At 35.9% G+C, this 22,720-nt stretch overlaps 1 protein-coding gene across 10 annotated transcripts in view; it reads left to right on the top strand.

Moving 5' to 3' along the window:
• The window catches only part of LOC100116690 (small glutamine-rich tetratricopeptide repeat-containing protein alpha), a 93,623-nt gene extending 79,940 nt beyond the window's left edge, over positions 1–13,683 (top strand). For all 10 annotated transcript variants that reach the window (XM_031932833.2, XM_032602139.1, XM_032602138.1 and 7 more), the window contains one exon: positions 13,381–13,683. In XM_031932833.2, coding sequence (XP_031788693.1) covers positions 13,381–13,489 — 109 coding nt within the window. In that variant the 3' untranslated portion in view covers positions 13,490–13,683. The remainder of the gene's footprint in view (positions 1–13,380) is intronic.
• Positions 13,684–22,720: the final 9,037 nt, after the last annotated feature.

Genomic DNA, 22,720 nt, shown 5'->3' with positions numbered 1-22,720 from the left:
AAGTACCGATTTCTGTAGGGCACATCAATTGTTTATTTAACCGAGTCGATTTTAATCTCGTCGCACCTCTGATTATAGTACCTACGATAGGCAGTCAACATTTTAAAATTTTTCTAGGTTAGAATTGTAAAAATTTTCAGAAATACATGTAACTTGGCTACGGGTGTCAATTAAGGCTTTTACTGAAATATTGTTGATTTTAATTAATTTCCAGGCAAGCACAAATTTCATCGTTTGTAGTGTTATCGTCTGGCTCATATCATAAATCCTCTCGAGGATTGTTGAAAATCGTGCAAATTGGAATTTGTTTATTAGTTGTTTGTTGTATATTTGAAATTTTATTTATATTATTGTTCGAGACATAAGAAACAACTTTTATTGGTTTTTTGACAAACCCAAAGTGTCTTTTAAAGAATCATTTAAAGAATCGTCTAATGAAAAGTTAATCGTAGTAGGTTTAGAACTTATTGTTTTGGGTTTTGTACCCGTTTCTTTAACAGGGGCTTTTGCTGTGTTACTCGCTTTCGCCTCGATTGCATTCAACATTTGTGATTGTGGAGGATTCTTTTGAAAATTTTTATTTTGAAAATTCGCTTGTTGATTTGCAGGTTTTCTTGATTGATAATTGCCAGAGGCTTCTGCGTTTGAATCATCAGGATTTGTTTTTTCTTAAATATGGATTGTCTTTGACTGTGACCGTTGTCTTTAAATGCAAGTAATTCGAAAAATTTATCTTGAGTAGTAATATTTAGTGATTTTACGGTAAACCGAATATCCCAGTCGAAATGATTGGAAATTTTTCGTACAAGCTCGGCTTCCGAGAAATTTCGTTCTAAGTCTTGTGCGAATCCCCAGACGTACGTAGCATATTCAAAATGAGTATTTTGAACCTGTATTATATCGGTTGTATTCTACTTTCCGAGACGACTCATCTTAAATATCCTCGTTCCAGAATCGCGCTTTAAATTTTTTCTCGAAATCGGATATAGTGTTAATTGTTTGCTGTGCAATATCGAACCACGAGGAAGCCATGTTCTCTAATGTTTGGCTAATTATGATGTTCATTTTGGCGCCTACTATATTTAAAACATCTGTATATCTCTTGAGGTCGCGCAAATATCTCAGAGGTTTTTCTTTGCTGTCGACTTTGAACGTTGGTGGTTTTAATTTAGGGGATTTCGACGCGATATTCAGAGTTGTGTTATTTCCATCGAAAGTAATTTCGTGACTTGAAGACCGAATTTTGTTGATTTTACTCGTTAATGTTTGAAACTCTTCTGCAAAAGATTTATTTGAATTTTCGATACACGCTTTTAAATTTTGTAACGATTCGTCGCATTTAAGAAGTGCGTTGTTATATGTTGTGTGCTCTACCTCAAGGGCTTTTTTCATATTTGTTAATAATATTTCCGCCTCTTCCTCGTGTTTCTTTATAGCCATGTTTATTAAGGCTTCTACGAATTTTCAACGTTCTCTTTAAATTTTTCTAGATCATCATTATCTGGCATGTTGATAATGCTAGAATCTATTTCATCCACTTTTATTCTAAGTGTATCATAATTAATATTTAAAGCGGTGTAATTCAAACCGTTCTGTTTGACTCGTTCGTATGTATCTGTTTTTTATTTAAATCATTGACGATCTCCGACGTTTCGCCCGATCTTTCTAATAGATATTTTAACGTTTCGTGGACTTTACGCGCCCAGTTGGCGTTCAACGAGGGATCATCAATCATAGACATAAGAGTATAATTTAACTGTGATTTCAAGATTTCCGCTAAAGCGCTTCGAGTGACTGGACCGCTGTTTCTAAGCGTGCTAGAAAATATGCTCTTGCCTGCGTCCGCCATTTTGTGTTCGCCTGAATTATTTGTGACTGCGTAAAATGGTTGCAAGTCTGTTTGTTTGTGTAGATTGCTTAATAATGCAAATCAGAGTTGTTTATATTGCATAAATTGCAATTGAGTTATTGCGTAAAGTTCATATGTGTCATAGAATTTGATTATTATTGTAATAAGTTCCACTTTGAAAACCCGGTATCCTGGCAGGATCGCTAATGAAACGGTCACGACTTATCTCGGTCCGTAGCGCGTATGCGATTTTAAATTTTAGAGAAGAGCAGTAATCATTTAAATGAATTTTGACGACAGATCATAAATAGGAAAGTAATTATATATAGTAGTGTATTATTATCATATAAGACAGGTCCGGGATACCAGGTAGTGGAAATTTATTTCAATAATAAAAGTTTTTACAACAAAATAAATATATTCAAATTATATTTAAGGATAAGAATATTGCATTAATTGTTGCATATATTCTGTGTCACAAAATCAATGAATAAATCTGCTTTGTTTTTTACAAATAAGATTTTAAGTAGATACGCTTAAATTTGCGTTATCTGCTTTAGTTCGAAATTTTTATAAGTGTTTGACAAGTCTTTGAATTTATGACAAATGTAAGACTGATACGCTCTAAGATACAATATCGTACCTGACTCAAAAATTTTATAAGTTCAAGAAATATTCGAAAATATTTTAAGTCTTTTATCTGCTCAAGACGTAATTTGCTCAAGAGCAGGGACTAGGCACTTTAGTTGCGCTGGCGCTTAAGTTGCGCTTCGGCTAGTGAGCTAATACGGGTTGTGCGGGTCCTTTTATAGGCCACGGAGAAAACGGGAATCGAGCCACCGGAAAAACTATCACATTCATACTTGCACACACTCATTCACACCTATATACAAAAATCATTTACACACTTATAATATAATGCGCACGCCGCGCCGCCGCTCGCTCTCTACTCCTACTCACATTATAAATGCTCCGCTGCGCTCGCCTCTCGGTCTATATAGATATAGGCGCGTGTTGCGCACTCTTCTTTCCGCTTTCTTGCTGCTTGCCGCTGGCTGGCTCGTGGCGCTGCTGTTGTACTGCTGCTTTGAGCTCAGCTGTCAGCTGTGGCGCGTAGCTTCGTATTGGGAGTGGGGGAGCATAAGATGCTCTTGTATAATCTAAAATGTTGTTTCATATAATTTAGTATTTAATATTTATACATTTTTTTTGCGGAGCTTTTACGGGGTGTTACATATTATTTTCATTTCCATCAGAGTTATTTGTCTCTAACTCTATTACCCAATAAGGTTGCTCATATATCCCAGAGACAAAGATCGTCTTTGACACTGGATCAAAAATATCGATTCTCTTGTTGTCCAAATAGATATCTAAACTCTTATCAACAAATTTTCTTAACGATAGTAAAATTTCCGACAATGACTTAGCATAAATCACATTGTTCAAGCTTAAGAAATCATTATTTTTGGTGTACCCAGAAACATCACCTACTCCCTCTGATTTTATAATCGCTGAATCATTGTCGTTTGCGCACCTAATGTCAAGCTTTTTGGTATTATCGAACTTTCTAAAAATTAATTTCGAGTTAGTCATGTGCTCTGTAGCACCAAAGTCTGCCAGAAATCTAATCAGTTGATTTTTATCGTTTTCTTCCGCATTGGGGAACGTACTGTCTACATACAGACCTATGCACTCACCAGATTCGGACATTTTGGTAGCATTTCCGTTCCTTTGTTTATTTTGTCTACCTCTTCCTCGTGATCTGCCTCTAGCACGGCCACTATCAGACTTGTTTTTCTTAGGATCGCTACCCACGACTAAAGCCACCACGTTTACCACCCCGATAAGAATTTGGAAATCCATACCTTCTTTGGTTTTCATTCTCCTTCAGAATCTTTTCCAGCTGACTTTGTGTCTGCTTGAACATGCCCTTCGTACCTCTTGCATATGAAGCACATCTTGCCGTTCCTGGTATACTTATGCTAATAGTGACCCTTGTTACCACAATTGTAACAAAGCACCCCAGGATGCGATACGTAGTAGGCTTTTGCTCCAGCTTCTGTCGTCTTTCCAGCTAACTCATTCGATCCAATTCGAGCTGATTCCTGTTGTACAGTGTAATCTTTAAGTTAGTTTTATGTTAACCGTTTACCTGTAGTGTTTTTGTTAAAAAATTCGGACTCTTTAATTTGAGGTAAATGTGTAACAATGGCTTCATAGAATGCATCGCTTATCTCTGTTTCAGATAAGGGAGGTGTACCGGGCAACTTATTGTACAATCAAACTATTCTATCAAATCTATCCCAGATGCTTTCTCTTTATGGGGATTGTATTTAATACTGTGTAACTCTTTTCTTACACTTCTAGTAATAACATTTAACTCGATTTCTTTAATACGTTTAATTTCATCCAGCATTTCTACAGGATCCCGAATATCCGATACCTTTTCATAATAAGATATATCAATTCTATTTATAATAATGTCTCGAACTCGAACTTTATCATTTTCCACCTTTGTTTGGTCAAGCACACGTGTTGGCCGAACTGTCGAATCAATCACGTACAACAAATCAGCAAGAGTCAGTTCTGAATTTAAAAAATCTAAGAATGTGTTAATATTCAAATTTTGTGTTAATTTGTATTCTCTACGAAAAGTATTATCTCTGTTTGTTACTCCGATCTGAATTTTGTCTTTGATGTTACTAATGCTTTTATTTGAATCAATCTTACTAACTTCATCTTCAACTAATTTCTCTATGAACTCTCTACTTAGATGAGCGTTTGTGTTCGCTTTATTAGTAACGTTCCGACTCGACGGAAGGTTATTGTTTTGTGCAGTCTTTGTATCTGCCGTATACTCGGTTGATCCGTATTGTACTTCATCGTACAAACGATCCTGTTCCGCCCAAGACTGCACCTTTTCTCCCATCCAGCTGTACCTTTCCACCACCGCATATTTATGCCTGACCAGTTCTGAGACTACATCATCGTGTACTTCTTTACACTTGGTTTAAATAATCCCTTTGAGTTCTTTATTTTCCTTCTCCAACTTATCCAGTTCGGTCATGATTTCTGAATTTTCAAGGTTTTCATTAGTATTATTTAAAGAAAACTTTCCGAGCTTAGTTGTCCTCTTTTCCTGAAAGAATTTGTTCAGTTCCAAATCCAGTTTTACTATATCGTTTGATCCAACAATTTGGACCTCTCAGTCTCATCAACATCGAGCTTTTCGGCCGGCCTAACGTCATCAATCACATTTTCATTATCCAGCTTAGAGGACAAGGTATTCCCATGTCGGCTTTGTTATACCATGACAAACGAAGCCACCTCTTCGGTTTGAACTTTGTTGATATCTTTCTTCCACCGCCGGTTCAACCCCCCCCCCCCCATTTCTCCCCTAATTTTCCCCCTAATTTTCCCTAGCGGCTTCGAAAGTCCGCGCGTCCAAGTGTGTTTAATCCTTTTATTCTCCCCTACGCCCGTATAAACCTAATTATTATGATTTTTGTGTTTACCCCAAAAGAAATATGTCCAACTTATATTTTGAATAAATTATCTTTTCACATCGATCTTATGATTTTTCCTATAATATTTCCTTACGGAAATATAAGATGGAATCCGGGGGAGATCAGTACTTCGCACTGATTGTCGCGGCGGAGCTGTTTGTGTGATAATAAAACACCAAGGAAAATTAAATTATTAACGAGAACGACTTACTTGTGTTTGTTGACGGGGATGACCCAAAGGTAGACGATCTAAACTCTCAAATCAAGTAATCTCTTAGACTCAATTATTTCACTAATTCCTTTATTTGTTTCTGGAGACTTCAAATAATTTTCAAGTGGAATAAGACACAATTTCGGTAAATGATGATCAAGACGGAATCACAATTAAGACTAAACTCCAAATTAAAGACTCAGAAATATAACTATAAAATCGAACTCTTGAAAAGCGTCATTACTCTTGGATCGCACACACAGGAATGAAAAATCGGGGGAGGCGAAGCTTGAAGAAAGCGTCATAGCTTTCTCCCACGCAGGGTCTACTTCTCCTTCGCACTTCACACACAGTTTAGCCGCGCTCTCTTTCTTACTCATTAGGCCTTATGGGCCTAAGTACGGTCAACGGCTAAACTGCAGCGTCGACTGTGCACGCGCGCTTTCAGCCGAGGGAGGAGAAGTTTGTTTTGGTTTAGGGTTACTTCTTACGCTCGTTAAGCGTCGAAGTTTCTGGATTTTTCCTGCTGTCTTTGTTTCATTTAATTTAATTTTTCTGAATGTTCATCCAGAAACTTCGTCACTTAACAATATCATATAGAATATTGTAGACTAAATTTTTTAAGATATAATCAGAAAAAATTACGTGCAGAATATTAACAAGGTCTTGTTGATCACGTAACAAAAAGTGCGCTTAACAATAATACAAATTTTGAAAATAACGAAAGATTAGGTCATTTGTTTGTTTTGCCATCAACTTACATAGGAAGTCCTAGATACATGCACCAAAGTTTCCTTGATTCAATGGCTATAATGCGAAAAAGAGGTAGCCCACCGGATATATTTGTTGCGATAACAACTAATCCAAAATGGCCTGAGTTGAAAACAGTACTAAAAAAATTTCTGCCAGGAACTTCATGCAATGTTATCGCAACAATTACTGTTAGATTATTGTATAGTAAATTTTGAGCAATCTTATCTAATATTCTGAATGGGAATATTTTTGGAAAAATTATTGCTTATGTATACGTAATCGAATTTTAAAGAAAAGGTCTTTTGCACGCACATTTATTGTTAACATTGGATCATAAGTCAGAATTAACAAATCCTATAAGATTGATGAACATATTTTAGCTGAAATTCCTGGTGACAATGATGTGGAATTACAAGAATTAGTACTCAAACATATGTTACATGGACCTCATTAAAAAAAAAACACTATGTTATGATGTAGTTAAAAAAACTTGTTCAGCAGAATTTAAAAAAGCTTTTTATGATGCAACGCACTTTGAAAAGAATGGTTTTCCTAGATATCGTCGTCGTAATAATGAAAATAAAAACTATGTCTAAAACAAAATGCTTTATGGTAAACCTGGAAAGGTTGATAATAGAATGGTTTTTCCCTTTAATCCAACTGTTGTTAGACAATATAACTGCCATATTAATGTTAAATATTATGCATCTATTATGAGCATCAAATATTTATACAAATATTTACACAAAGGGCATGATCGTGCTTTTATTAAAGTGAGTAAAAATTATGAAGATAAAGCAATATACGATGAAATAACAGAATACATGGATTGTAGATACGTAGGGCCAATGGAAGCTGCATGGCGTATTCAAGAATTACCAATTTGTGCTTGTTCTTATAGTGTAGTTAAATTAGCTATTAATTTACAGAATCAACAAACAATCAAACAATAATTTTTGATGAACACAACATTGATATAGATTTTCTCAATCACTTGACAACTTTAACAGCATGGTTTAAACTAAATAAAATTGAGGATTATGCCAGAAATTTTTGGTATTGTGATATATCAGAACATTATGTTTTTACGAAAAAGAAGTGGATTAGACGTAAAAACTATTCAAATACTTTAGGAAGATTAATCTGTGTGATTCCCAACGAACAAGAGTTATTTCACTTAAAATTCATATTACACAGAAATAAAGGGACAACCTCATTTGATGATTTAAAGAACTAATCAAAAGTTATTATAAAATTAAAAAGTAGATCAATTTATATATTTTTAATATACAATCAAGGACTCTAATGCTCGTTGTATTTCAATCCTAAACTTTTTAATATAGTTAATACAAAGAAAGTGTATTATATTTTAAACTATTTGTAAAATTAATATGATGAATTTTATTTAATTATCAATTTTATAAAAAGATTATACTTCCCCTGGTAGAAATGAGTCTAAGAACAGGCTAGTAACTGGCCAGTTCTTAGGATTAAACCTTGTAACGTGGCAGTTGGAAAATTTGTTCGTTACAAGTGGAAAATTTGCGCCGCGCTAGCAGACCCTAGTGTTTCAACCTAGTTACTACCTAATAAATGGCCAGTTCTTAGGGTCATTTCTACCAGGGTCGACATTAGTTTTTTTATAAAAATAATAGAAATTACATACGTGTCATTGGGGTGCGTTGTAGCACGGATTGGAAATATTTTCATAAAGTTTGATGATTTTACGATCAGAAAGCGAGCGCGGCACCAAGTACGAGCAGAAAAGACACAGCACGCATCAGAACAAACACCAGGGCAGTAAGCCGAAGAGCGAAGCGCTGTGTTACAACTGCAACAAACCCGGACACTTTAAGCGAGATTGTCCGGAGGGAAAAGAGGAAGCGAGCGCGTGAGGAAGGTCGACACACGCTCGCGAAACTCCAAGAAGACCGAAAAGGCGGTGAGTAGGAGCGCGAGCCCTAGAGTCACCAGGGCAGAGAAGAGATCAGTCTCTGCAGCACAAGCTTCAAGAGCAGAAAAGAGGAGTGCACGCCTCGGAGAAGCGTGCGCGGGAGAACCGCGCACGGCGAGCGAAAACTCGCCTGAGAAGCAGGAGCGACACGGCGCGATAATAACGCCGAGTCTGAAAAATAAGAATAAAGCGCGGAAGGCGGGCAAGAGCATGCAGGAGCCCGCTGCGCTCTCATCACTATCAGCAGAAACGACTGACGAGGGAGATGAGGCAAGCCAATGTACGCAAGAGCACAGAGAGCCTGGCAGAAGCGAGCGAGATGCGGACGACGTAATCGACTCGATTCTGGAGAGTCAAGCGGGAGAGGAAAATAACCTCCCAGGCTACGAAGACAATCCCTAGGAGAAATTCTGGTGGATGGAGGCAAGGGTAGGAAGTTTTCGATTCCGCGCCTTATACAACAACGGCACATCTCACGTATGCATGGGTCCGATCGGACTGCAGCTAGCGAGCGCACTGGGACGGCAACTCATGCCGAGCCTCGGTCGCGGCGCCAAACTAGCAGACGGTAGCTACACGAAGATCATAGGCTACGTCTGGCTGCCCTTCAGAGTCGGCAATGCCGAGAAGGAAGTCCGCGTGGCAATAATACCGGACCTTCCGACGGACTGCATTGTCGCCGTCAACTTTATGCTAACATTCAAGGCAGTGTTAGATCCTACAACATCAAAGCTGCACTTCAAGGAGAATAAAGAATATGTCAATGTCGAGTTAGCGGCGATGGAAGGAGGCGAGCTAACTCTAGCCTCCATGGGGCTAGCGGACGTAGAAGAGCAGCAGAGAGAAGCGCTCCAGGAAAATAGAGGAAATGCACGAGCATGTGAGAGCCATGCTCGCGGTAGGTATACTCGAGCCATCGAACAGTGCTTTTGCGAGCCCAGTGGTGATGGTGAGAAAAACGAATGGAAAATATCGTTTTTGCGTCGACTTTAGGAAAGTCAATGCGATCACACGAAACGACGCTTACCCATTGCCACAGATGAATGCGATACTGAGAAAATTGCAGCAAGCGCGCTACATTTCTACGATTGATTTGAGTAGCGCGTACCACCAGATACCGCTGAGCGAGGAGAGCAAGCAATATACAGCTTTCACGGTGCCCGGGATGGGGCTTTTCCAGTTCAAGCGCCTACCTTTCGGCTTATCAGAAGCGGGAGCCATGTTCCAAAGGCTGATGGATAAAATAATTACGCCAGAGCTGCAGCCGCACGCCTTTTCTTATTTAGATGACGTAATTGTCGCGACAGAAACGTTCGAGGATCACGTTAAAGTTCTCAAACGCGTGTTAAAAAGAATCAAGGAAGCAGGGCTGACTGTCAACAGAGAGAAGAGCGTGTTCTGCAAAGAATAGGTGAAATACCTCGGCGTCCTTGTAAACAGAGCCGGCTTCAGGCCAGATCCGGAGAAGATCGCTCCGATAGTGAATTTTCCACAGCTAAAGAATCTAAAACAACTGAGGCGTTTCCACGGTATGGCCTCGTGATATAGGCAATTCTTAGAGGTCTACGCAGCGTTGGCCGAGCCACTGACCCGGCTAACAAGAAAAGATCAGCCGTTCGTATGGGGAGAAGACCAACAGTCAGCGTTCTAGGCGATAAAAGCTCTCGTCGCCTCGGCACCAATACTGTACTGTCCAGATTTCGACCAGCAATTCGTCATACTAACCGATGCGAGTGATACGGGTCTCGGTGTTGTATTGACACAAAATATAAATGGACAGGAGCGAGTTCTTGAATTCGCCAGCCGAGTGCTCACGCCGGCTGAAAGAAACTATACAGTCAGCGAGCGGGAGTGCTTAGCCGTACTGTTTGCGGTGCGCAAGTTCCGCCAGTACATAGAAGACTACGAATTTAAGGTAATAACAGACCACAGCAGTTTGAGGTGGCTGTGTAATCTGCGCAATCCAACAGGCCGATTGGCTCGCACGGACATTTCGGCCGCGAAAAAACATACAAGAGAGTGACGGGAAAGTATTTCTGGCCAAGAGTGTATCGAGACGTAGCATGATACGTACAGCGCTGTCGACTCTGCCAGCTGGGAAACGTGGAACAGCGCGCACCGCAAGGGTTTATGGGCAAGCGCGTGGTGCGAAAACCCTGGCCGTGGGTGGCAGGGGATATCATGGGCCCCTTGCCAAAGTCAGCCAAAGGTCATGAATATGCACTGGTCTTCCAGGATCTATTCACTCGGTGGATAGAGTGCATACCTCTCCGAAAAGCAAACGGCAAATCGATACTCACAGCACTGAAAGAAAGAGTCATTCTGAGATTCGGAGCGCCCGAGATCTTTCATTCCGATAACGGCACCGAATTCAGAAATAAAACGATAAACGAGTACATGGCAGCTCAAGGCATCCACCATTCGTACTCGCCACCGTACCATCCGCAAGCTAACCCGGTTGAACGGGTAAACCGAACGATCAAGAGAGAGATCGCCGCGTTCGCGAAAGAAAACCATAGAGCGTGGGATGAGCATCTCAGCGAGATCGCATTCTCGTTTAATACCGAGGTGCACGAGGCTACAGAAGAATTTCAAAAATTTGGGTTGCTTGATGAGTTATAAAATACATTGATTACTTCCCTCTTAATCTAGGAGATGTCAGTGAAGAACAGGGAGAACGATTTCATCAAGATATAAGTGTAATGGAGAATCGATACCAAGGAAGATGGAATGTCAACATGATGGCAGATTTTTGCTGGACCCCTGAAGAGAGACATTAAAACAAATAACAAAAAGAGAAAAAGAAACCCATTGCATAGGTCATTTGAAGTAAAAAGAGTTCTAAGCTAGTGGAAAAATAGCAAAATAAGAAAAAAATATAAACGAAAGCAACTTTTTTCTGTACACCAGGTATTATGTGATTAAATAAGATTTTTTACAATTTTTCGGTATCTTTTTCCATTTTTGGAAAGTTTTGATATGACATTTTAATCGGTTTAAACTATTTCTTCTCAGTTTGACCTTGAACTGACCTTGACCCTGACGTGATGGGGCCAAACTGATTCCGGATTTGGATTCAACGACCAAAAAAACATGAATATATAGCATTTTAATTTTTTTAACCGTTACTTCCCAATTTGACCTCGAACTAACCTTGAACCTAACGTGATCGGGTAAAACTGACCCCAGATTCAGATTCAGCGACCAAAAAAAACATAAATGTATGGCATTTTTATTTCTTTTAACCATTTCTTCACAGTTTGACCTTGAACTGACCTTGAACCTGACGAAATGGGGCCAAACTGATTCCGGATTTGGATTCGGCGACCAAATAAACATAAATGTATGGCATTATAATTTTTTTAACCGTTACTTCCCAATTTGACCTCGACTTACCTTGAACCTGACGTGATCGGGTAAAACTGACCCCGGATTCGGATTCAGCGACCAAAAAAAACATAAATGTATGGCATTTTTATTTCTTTTAACCATTTCTTCACAGTTTGACCTTGAACTGACCTTGAACCTGACGAAATGGGGCCAAACTGATTCCGGATTTGGATTCGGCGACCAAATAAACATAAATGTATGGCATTATAATTTTTTTAACCGTTACTTCCCAATTTGACCTCGACTTACCTTGAACCTGACGTGATCGGGTAAAACTGACCCCGGATTCGGATTCAGCGACCGAAAAAACATAAATGTATGGCATTTTAATTTTTTTAAACCTTTTCTTCTCAGTTTGACCTTGAACTGACCTTGACCCTGACGAGATGGGGCCAAACCGATTCCGGATTTGGATTCAGCGACCAAATAAACATAAATATATGGCATTTTAATTTTTTTAACCGTTACATCCCAATTCGACCTCGAACTGACCTTGAACCTGACGTGATCGGGTAAAACTGACCCCAGATTCAGATTCAGCGACCAAATAAACATAAATGTATGGCATTTTTATTTCTTTTAACCATTTCTTCTCAGTTTGACCTTGAACTGACCTTGACCCTGACGAGATCGGGTAAAACTGATTCCGGATTTGGATTCAGCGACCAAAAAAACATAAATATATGGCATTTTAATTTTTTTAAACCTTTTCTTCTTAATTTGACCTCCAACTGACCTTGACCCTGGCGTGGTGGGGCCTAACTGACCTTATATTCGAATTCAGCGACCCGAAAAACATAAAGATAGATAGGTCTGATTTCTCGCGCAGACAACTTTTTTTATTTTGTGTGCCGGTGTTATCTGTGTATTTTATAATATTTTATCTATTGATCTATTATAGTTAATTTTATTTTTATAATCTTTTGATATTGGAAAACATGATAAAGTTAATGTATCATACATTCTAATCAAATGTTCTTGCATTTTACCAATATTAAATTGAACATTGCATGGGCAAATATTAAATACAGTAGCGACTGCAAATGCTTTAGCAAAAACACCACAATCATAATAATTAGTCTGATACTGTACTTGTTCAAAATATATGCTGAATTATCTTCTTTCGGAAACAGCCTATCAATAAAAATTTGATGATTATCAAGACATTTTTTGTTAATACTATCACAAATTCGTATTACATTGTCTTTGTACTACAAACAAATTCAGTGTCTGTTTGTACTTGAACGAGAAAAAAGTGTTTAAATATATTCTTTATGTCTATCAATAGGTTGAATATAATAACAACCTCTGAAAATTAACTGTAAATTGCATATCAAAAATTGAGTAAAATTTTGAAATGTTGTTGAATTCATCAGTATTGCAAAATATATTTTAACCTAGCGATGTTAGGAGAGAGGTGAATCGCGCTAGTTAAATATTATTACAAATAATTTGTAAATCGCGGGCGAAGCAAGCGTTTCTTGCTAGTAGGAAATTAAGAACTCCAATAATTGTAAAATTTTTAATATTTTAAAAAATTTTTAAACTTCTCACACTTTCCGAAATTTATAAACATTTTTCTCCCGCTGCAATCCTTCATTCATTTCTTATGCACGAAAAATTACCTTTTTTTACTCCCGTTAAACAATTATTTCTACACACATATATGCATTACGGTAGTAGAATTCATATTTTAATATTTCATAAATTATTTCAGGGGACAGCAGCTTGCTCAACAAATGCAAAGTGCAAATCCAGATTTGATTGATTCACTTCGACGTCAAATGGGTAGAAATCCAAATGAGGCAGAGTCTTCTGAGAAATAAAATTTGAATTTAAAAAATTACTTAATACATTATTTGCGATGTTATATTTTTAATTTTTTACTAAAATAAAAATATATTGATCTTTTTGTTCTAAACGATAAAAATGTTGATATGTATTTGTTATTCGCTATATTCTTCGTATTGGGTCTTCAAAAAAACATCTGATTCATTAAAGAAATTTTCTGTTAGACTTATTTGTGATGTTATTTTTTTTAAATAGGCTACCTTCCAAGCCCTATAACTAGTTTTAATCTATAGATTTTAACAATCGAGATGTAGAATTGGAGATTTGCATAAAACAAATGAATTTTGAAAGCCGGTGGCCCTAAATCGTCTGAAAACTGACGAAATAGCGCACTATAAGAAAACTACGACAAGAAACGCAGACGGGAGATACGTGGTGCGACTATTTTTCCACAACGGCAAATCCGTTTTTGGTGATTCCCGAACGCGAGCGTTCCGGCGTTTTTGCGCTCTCGAAAGAAAGTTCGCTAAAAGACCGGATTTAAAAGTCGACTACGGTAAAGTGGTGCAGGCGTGCATCGATTTGAGGCACATGACATTAGTGTACGTTGATAGCTTAGAGGGTTATTACTTACCTTATCTTGAGATTGTTAAACTTCTGATCGCCACGACTAAGATTCGCGTGGTATTCGATGCCTTGGCAAAATTAAGCTTAATCTTCCCGCTTAATAACGTTCTGTTAGCCGGTTCCACGATACGAGATAAATCATTCACTCATCTACTTAGGTTTCGATCGCACTTATACGTTTTGACAGTCTATCTAGAGAAAAGGTATCGACAGATTCTTGTTTACCCGTCATTTTCGGCATATGCGCGACCCCTTATTTAGCTATCCGTACCTTACCTCAACTCGCAGAAGACGAGAAGGCGAGTTATTCTCGATCAGCCGAAGTACTGAAGCGCGATCGTTCACGATATTTTCGCATCCGTTCGAAATGATTGCTCTTTTAAGGGGGCACACCACCTTTGAAATTAAAATCAAAATGTTTCATTAAAAATGTATAAATACTTATATAAATAAACCAAATTTTTTTATCATTCTTAGACATAATTACCTTTACTTTGATGGTTTTAGACCTTCTATTTACCGCTATAATACCTACGTATAGTAAGGAGTCCATAATTCACTGACCGTAAGATTCCAAAGGAGCGAACTGCCCAAATGAGCTCAAACTCCAGGAGATTGTTTAATAGTACATTAGTCATGGTATGAATGAGGGGATTTGGTTTAAATTTCATAGAAAAAGTTTTATAAGCATATTACTGATTTTTTTATCAATTTTTGAATAATTTTAACATAATTATCATATGACTTTTTTTCTGTGAAATTTAAACCAAATCCCCTCATTCATACCATGACTAATGTACTATTAAACAATATCCTGGAGTTTGAGCTCATTTGGGCCGTTCGCTCCTTTGGAATCTTACGGTCAGTGAATTATGGACTCCTTACTATACGTAGGTATTATAGCGGTATATAGAAGGTCTAAAACCATCAAAGTAAACGTAATTATATCTAAGAATGATAAACAAATTTGGTTTATTTATATAAGTATTTATACATTTTTAATGAAACATTTTGATTTTAATTTCAAAGGTGGTGTGCCAGCTGAAAGCGAGGTAATGTCAATATCCGGCAATGACCTTCGAATCATGGTCACGCCCTCGATAATCTCGATGAAATAGCGCTTAAGAAGAATCTTGTATACTCGGTGGACTTAATAGAACTTCCGGCCACGATTACCAAAAGAATGATTTTATTAGAGATCGCGAAAATCTATCCGTTAGGACTCTTAGGGCCAGACGGTTTGTTTACGAAGACTATTAAGCAGGAATGTTCGAAGGTCCAAGACAATTGAAGAGAATCGATCTCGCTGGAACTTCACTCATGTTGGGCTATTTCGCTTAACAATTAGAGCTTTTTCGAAACGTCTCCGTAGAACGTCCAAACGAATTTCGCGGCTTCGGCGACGCCAGCAAGGTAGGCTATGGAGTGTGCATTTCCATTTTTCTTTTATTTTTTTTTATTTATTCACCAGAAAAAATTTTACAAGGCATTTGAATCATGCCTGAAAATTCTGCAGAGGGAAACAAAGTTACCTGTTAGCAGGCCCGGTTACAACAAAAATATATATGAAACTTAAATTAGAACTTAACCTATTTAAAACTATTTATGTACATATTTGTAACTGTCGCTAAACAATTTTACTTGTTGTTTTTAACAACAAGTTACCATTTTTTTTATTTTCTTATTTATTACTATTCTTATTATTAATATATAAAAATATTTTTTCAACAATTGGATTTAATCCATTCTATAATTTTTCTCTTTTGAGAGATTTTTTTTTATATTTAATACTTTTAATTGGTTAGGAAGCTAAAAAGTTGTACTATATTTAGAGGATTGTCGTGTGATGGAAACTTATTTTTATTCATAATTTTTTTAATTTTATTTTGTAGCATTTGAACTTGGTCTCGACTATTTCTATATGCTCCACCCCAAGCAATGATACCATAGCTAATGATACTATGGAAAAAAGCATAATAGATCATTCTGAGAGTTTCTGTAGGCATGGTTTTTGAAATTTTGTAAAAAATGTATACTAGGTATTTTGTCTTGCCGATTATATGTTTCATGTGATTTTCCCACCTTAGGTTGCTATCAAAAAAAATTCCTAGATATTTAAAATGTTCTACCCTAGTTATCTTTTTGTCGAGAATTTTGATTTTTACTTGAGCTGGTACACTTCCGATACTGCTCCCAAAAGTCTTATAAATAGTCTTTCCTACATTTAATAACAACTTATTTAATGCCAGCCACTCCGATATCACACTTAGAAAATTGTTCATGGTATCTTGGGCTTCTATCCAATTTTTACCAGTGGCTATAATAGCAGTATAATCTGCATACGAAATTATAACCTCGACGGGGGGGATCTCCTCAAGACATCATTTATGTACAGGATAAAAAGTAGCGGTCCCAAGATAGTTCCTTGTGGAACGCCTGTGTTAAGCACAGAGTTATCGCTTTGAATACCGTCTATTTTGACTATTTGGTATCTGTCACTCAAATAGCTGGTAAGGAGATCCAATGCAATAAAGTTTTGACAGTAGTATGCTATGGTCAACAGTATCGAAAGCTTTCGCCAGGTCAAATAAAGTTATAATCGTAGGCTTACTTTTATCAACATTATTATATAGTTAATGGTTCTGTACATCTAGTTGCCATAAATTATATAAAAACTCTTTAGTTTCACACGACCTCACTATTGCATCAGTTATCCAGTTTTTTCTACCAGTGTGTTTTTTAGCCTTTTTTTTTGTTTTTGCCAATTCCACGCATAGCTTGATCTCGTTCAACAATTTTTCTACAGCCAAATTTGGATCATCCATCAACATAATTTCATTCCAGTTTCTAGCAATTGCATAATTTGTTAATTTTTTGTAATTTAAGAAAACATGGTTTTTTAGTTACTTCCTTCAGCTTATTTACAGCAATTATGATCGGGTAATGGTCCATTATATCATGCCTAATCTTATATGTGGCTGTGTTAATGTTATGAGACTTAATGAAAATATTGTCGATACATGATCCCTTGGCTCTACCATCGATATATAAAGTCGGACAGATAACGGTTCGACTAGCGTGTGTGAAATCGTGAGTAGCCCCGCTAAAAACAACTACGATCCCTCAACTGGAATTGTGCGGAGCGTTAACTATCTCGCGTTTATACAAGGAGACGCGATTAGCTCTTGGCTTTCACATTTTTTTTATTTGGACTCGACCATCATATTGAATCAGCTTAAGAACCCACCGCAGGTCTTGTTCTTTCGTAAAGAATAAATCTATAGATTCATTCTTTACGAAAGAACAAACCGTACGATTTATTCTTTTAAAATGGCGGACCGAAATTTCATTTTTTGGAAAAGATTAAATCGTGCGTTTTATTCTTTGCAAAATAATAAACTCTGACATTTATTTTTTTTAAATGGCGGACCGAAATTAAATTTTTTGGAAAGATTAAATTGTACGTTTTATTTTTTGCAAAAGAATAAACTGTGACATTTATTCTTTCAAAATGACGGAACAAAATTTAATTCTTTATGAAAGATTAAATTGCGAGATTTATTCTTTACAAAAAATTAAAATGCGAGGTTTATTCTTTATAAAGATTAAACTTTACGTTTTATTCTTTACAAAAGAATAAACTGTACCTTTTATTCTTTTTTCCCTTGTCAAAAGTATAAAAGTAATTATTTATACTTTTCCAATGAAGAAATCAGAACATTTATTCTTCCTAGCGCCTGTTTTTGTTTTTTAGACTTTAGTAATCAAAATAGCAGGAGTACGGACGCCTTCCGACAAGTGTGTTACAAATTTTGCTTGTTACAGCCAGAAAACTGCAACAACATTGATTTGTATTATATGTGACGCAGCATATCATTCCAGTTGTTTAGCACAAAAAACAACTAATATTAAAATTATCAGTGGAAACCTAATAGTGTGCCCAGAACAAGATTCTTGATTGCACAAGTAAAACTAAATAAAAACAGAAGAAGTAAGGAGAGAACTATTACTTGAAGCATCAACATCAGCACAGGATAAACTTGACATCCAAATTGAAGAAAAATACAAACTGATTAGAAATGAAAACTTACTTCTGGAACGGCTAGTCAGTAAATTGGAGGAAAAAAACTTACTACTTAAGGAAAAAATGCTAACAAAGCAAAATGAAAGTACCGCGACTAGTTTCTCATATGCAAAACTAACAAGCTTTTAAAAACTACTGCAAAAAAAACGTGCCTAAGATAACAGTAAAAAAACTGGGCAATAAAGCTGTGGACGTCAAAAAAAGGTTATAGAGATTTTAGTTACCGAAAAAAAGATCCAAACAAAAAAACACTGCCAATTCTTTGACACGTAGCTTTCTCCAACTCAATTTATGGTTCTAATTGATAAAATATTGTTTACATATATAGGATATTAAACCTTTTTTAAATATTTTCTATCTTATAATTATTTTACTGAAGGGCCAATTTTCTTAGCAAAAGACTGGTAATCAGAAAGATTCATTCAAAATCTTTAAAGTACGGAATGGGTGACACTTCAAGGTTAGACCGCAATCGCGCCAACTAGTTGTTAGACGGGCGCTGTTCCCATCCACCACCAGTCACCATATCAAATTATATAATTTTCATGAAAAAATTCAAACCTCAATATTTCAAATACTATAGGGTCCTTCCCTGGTAGAAATATTGAGGAGTTGTTGCCGATCAATACCCGAATTTGAGAAATTACGCAAATTTATTTAAACCGTTTTCGCCAGTTACTCCGTGACTTGGTGACGTTAACCCGTGGAAAAGTCGATAACAACCCGCCAAGCAATATGAATTTAAAATTTTAGGTTACAATTAAGTGCAAGAAAATATATCATTTAATATAAAATAGAAATTATTTATTATTAAGGCATTAAACATTTAACTAAACATTAATTTGAAAACTAGCAGCAGATGCGTCACTCGCTGGCGCTCGCTCGATTGTATATCGATGACGATCGTATATATAAATACATTTTAAATATGTATATTCATAAATACATTTTGTAGTATTGTAAATTATAATTACAGATAATCTGACACTGTTGAATAATGAAGATATTAATTTTAGAAAAAATAATAATAATGAAAATAATGAATAAAAATATGACGAAATTAACCAGTATCTTAATACAAAATATTTATGTCCACCAGAAACTATGCACAGATTATTAGAATATTCTTTACATGAAATATCGCATGCTATAAAACGTTTGGCTATTCACAATAAAGTTGAACAATATGTTTATTTTGAAGAAGGGAAAGAAGAGAAAATAAAAAATAAAATAATCGAAACTACGTTAACTGCATTTTTTAAATTAAATAAAGTAGATCCTGAAGCACGAAATTATTTATATTCAGATATACCTATATACTACACATTTGATGAAAAGCTGAAAGTATGGAACAGAAGAAAGAAATTAATAAACCGATATTAAGCAGAATGTATTTAGTAAATCCAAAAGATCAAGAACGATATTTTATTAGATTATTATAATTGCATGTTAAAGGACTAACGTCATTTGAAGATTTACGTACTGTTGACGGAATATTGTATTCTACATTTTTTGAAGCTGCTGTAGCAAAACAACTTGTTACTGAAGATGAAGAATGGGACAAATGTTTAAAAGAAGCAGTATAAATACAATTTCCTATGGCATTGTGTGAGTTATTTCCATTCATTTGCATTTGTTATAATCCTATTAATGTGCAATTTTTATATGAAAAATACAATGATAATTTTTACCATTCTAAATATGAACAGAATATAAGTGAAAATATGCAATTGAAAAAGTTACAAGTCAATGGATTTACCTTAAGTGACTTTAATTTGCCTAAAATAACTACGCATATTGATGATTGGAATGATGTAACATCCATTCATCAAGAAAGTATAATGCTGAACGAATTACAAAAAAAGGTGGAATTGTTAACTATTATCCAAAAAAATATATTTGATACGATTTTACAAAGTTTTGAATGTAAACAGCATAGATGCATTTTTATTGATGGACCAGGTGGAAGTGGAAAAGGTTATTTACTTAATGTTCTAATAGACTATTTAAAAATGCATAATATAACATTTTTATGTGTTGCTTGGGCAGGCATTGCAGCAAATTTGTTAACTAATGGAAAAACTGTACATACGACATTTAAATTACCGCTTAATATAACTGACAAATACATGTAATGTAAAACCTAACACAAAAGATGGCAGACAATTGAAAGATGTACAAATTATAATATGGGATGAAATATCAATGACATCCAAATTTGCTTTTGAAGCAGTTAATCGTTTATTACAAGATTTATGTGATGTGAAAGAAATTTTTGAAGGTAAAACCGTAGTTGTATCAGGCGATTTTAGGCAAACGTTACCTGTCGTTTGTTATGGTAGTAGTATAGAAGTTATTGAAAATTCTGTCAAACATAGTTGTTTATGGCCATATTTTGTTCGAATGAAATTAAATAAAAAACTTCGCATATGTAATAATGATAATAGTTTTAAAAAATGGCTATTAAGTGTAGGCGATGGCAAATACTGTAATTCGTACGAAGAAGAAAATGAATTAATTGAAATTCCGACCGATATAATATCCAAAGATATTATTAAAGAAATTTTTGGGAATTAAATAACAATAAACGATAAAACATTGAATGATAAAGAAATTTTGGCTCCTAAAAATAATGATGTAATTTATATTAATCATAAAATTCTAAATATAATGAAAGGATGCTGTTTTGAATATTTAACTATGTCTAAGTCTAGTATTACTATTCCGTATTACTTTGTGAACATCTTAGCGATGAACCCTAATATTTACATGGGTGTCCGGATGGAAATTAAAAGTATATCACTTGAGAAAAATTTAACTTTAAATATTGTTTCATTATTGTAAAAGAAATGTGCATGCAAAAGATCAGCTGTTTACGAATATTAGTTTCTGAATGAGAGCAACAACTAAATTTGAAAATCAGTCATCATGTTCAAAACCACTTGCAACTTTTAAAAGTCATAATTCTTATTAATGCATTGGGAAAAGAGACCAAGTTATTGTAACTTTCTGCATATAAAAATACTCTAGAAACCAGAAATACAAGTGGCTAGAGTTATTAGATCCTCTGCAACAAGCCTAACAAGAAATATCACCCGCCAAATCCAAAATTTCTCATAGCCCTCGAGCTGACAATTCCAACTAGGACATTTAAGTAACAACTGATACGGTGACTAATTTCTAAATAGTTTAACAAATATCTGTAAAAAAATTCTAATTTCTAGCTTTAATACAACACAAACGGAATAGTAATAATGAACTTGGACGTCGACTACTAAGACTATGGCTCCCATTTAACTTAAGTCACCAACATAACCAAGATATAAAATAATGTTTGATATCACTTAATTAAAAAATAATCAATAAAAATATAAGCCTTGATTAATAAATCATGTTCATCTTATATTGAATAAGTGTTATTATACTGCATCATAATAACCTCAAAAGGTTATGTTATATGCGCGCGCATGCGAATTCGGCTTCCCGAGTTGTTGCCGAGTTTTTCTGAAATTTGTGAGAAACAATTCGTCTTTGGAACTAGCGATGTGCTACTGTACTGACTAGTTTAACTCGTCAATTTTCTACCAGGGTTATAACCTCATAAAACTATGAATTTTCTTAAAACAGTCTGAACTTTAGTTTCAGCAAGTTATAAGGTTTAACGAAAATAGTCATTTTCAGTTGTACGGGGTGTACAGGATGTGTTCCGGACGTAACCGAGGACCATATGCGCGAATCGACAAGGCTATTCGTGGCTTCAGGCCAATATGGTTAGAAGTGATTTTATAATCATTCTTAGACTGCCACGACCTCAGTCGGGAGTTTACTCCACGGATTTTGAAGGTTACTTTCAGTGCGGAAAGGCTAAAGGGCCGATCTGTGACTGCCAGGCCCGAGAGTCGAGTGGCGAGAGGCGTTCGCGCGGGCACATGACTGGGTGTGTATAGCTATAGATATAGAGGAGCGCGCGCACTGCTTCGAGTCCCTTCGGTAGTCCTCGAGAAAGTGTCTTTGTTTTAGCGGGCCCGAGTTTTCGGCGGCGTTTAATGAGTAGAGCGTCAGTTCTCGGCGACAACTTGTGAGAGAAGGTCACACCAGGACCTGATCGGAGATTACAATAAAGTCATAATATCTGATCAACAATGATTTCACAGTTTATTTTTGAACCTTAATGTAGTCTTGTCCCATACAGGATGAGACAAAGAATTTGAATCTTAATATCTTATGAACTGATCGGTTTTATAAGCTGCAACAAGAACTTAGACAGAGTAAGCAAAAGATCTATTTTTTCCCAAAATTTCAACTTAATTAATAGTACATGATGTAACAAGGGAGTAAAGTCCATGATTATTCCCGCGGGTGAAAGTCGGTCACCACTCTTTTCAGTCCTGAATGCGTAAAACGAATTTAGCTTTTATTGAAGAGTAGTTCACATTTGCTGATCTGCGTTGTAATTATGCCGACAGATCATAAATAGAAATTTGATTCTATGTTTGAAATATATTAATATAATAAAAGAGGTCCGGGATAGTGGAGGAATGTTACAATAATAATA

The sequence above is a fragment of the Nasonia vitripennis genome, assembly GCF_009193385.2.
Source record: "Nasonia vitripennis strain AsymCx chromosome 5 unlocalized genomic scaffold, Nvit_psr_1.1 chr5_random0002, whole genome shotgun sequence".
Lineage (NCBI taxonomy): Eukaryota > Metazoa > Arthropoda > Insecta > Hymenoptera > Pteromalidae > Nasonia > Nasonia vitripennis.
This window is presented reverse-complemented; position numbering and strand designations above follow the sequence as displayed.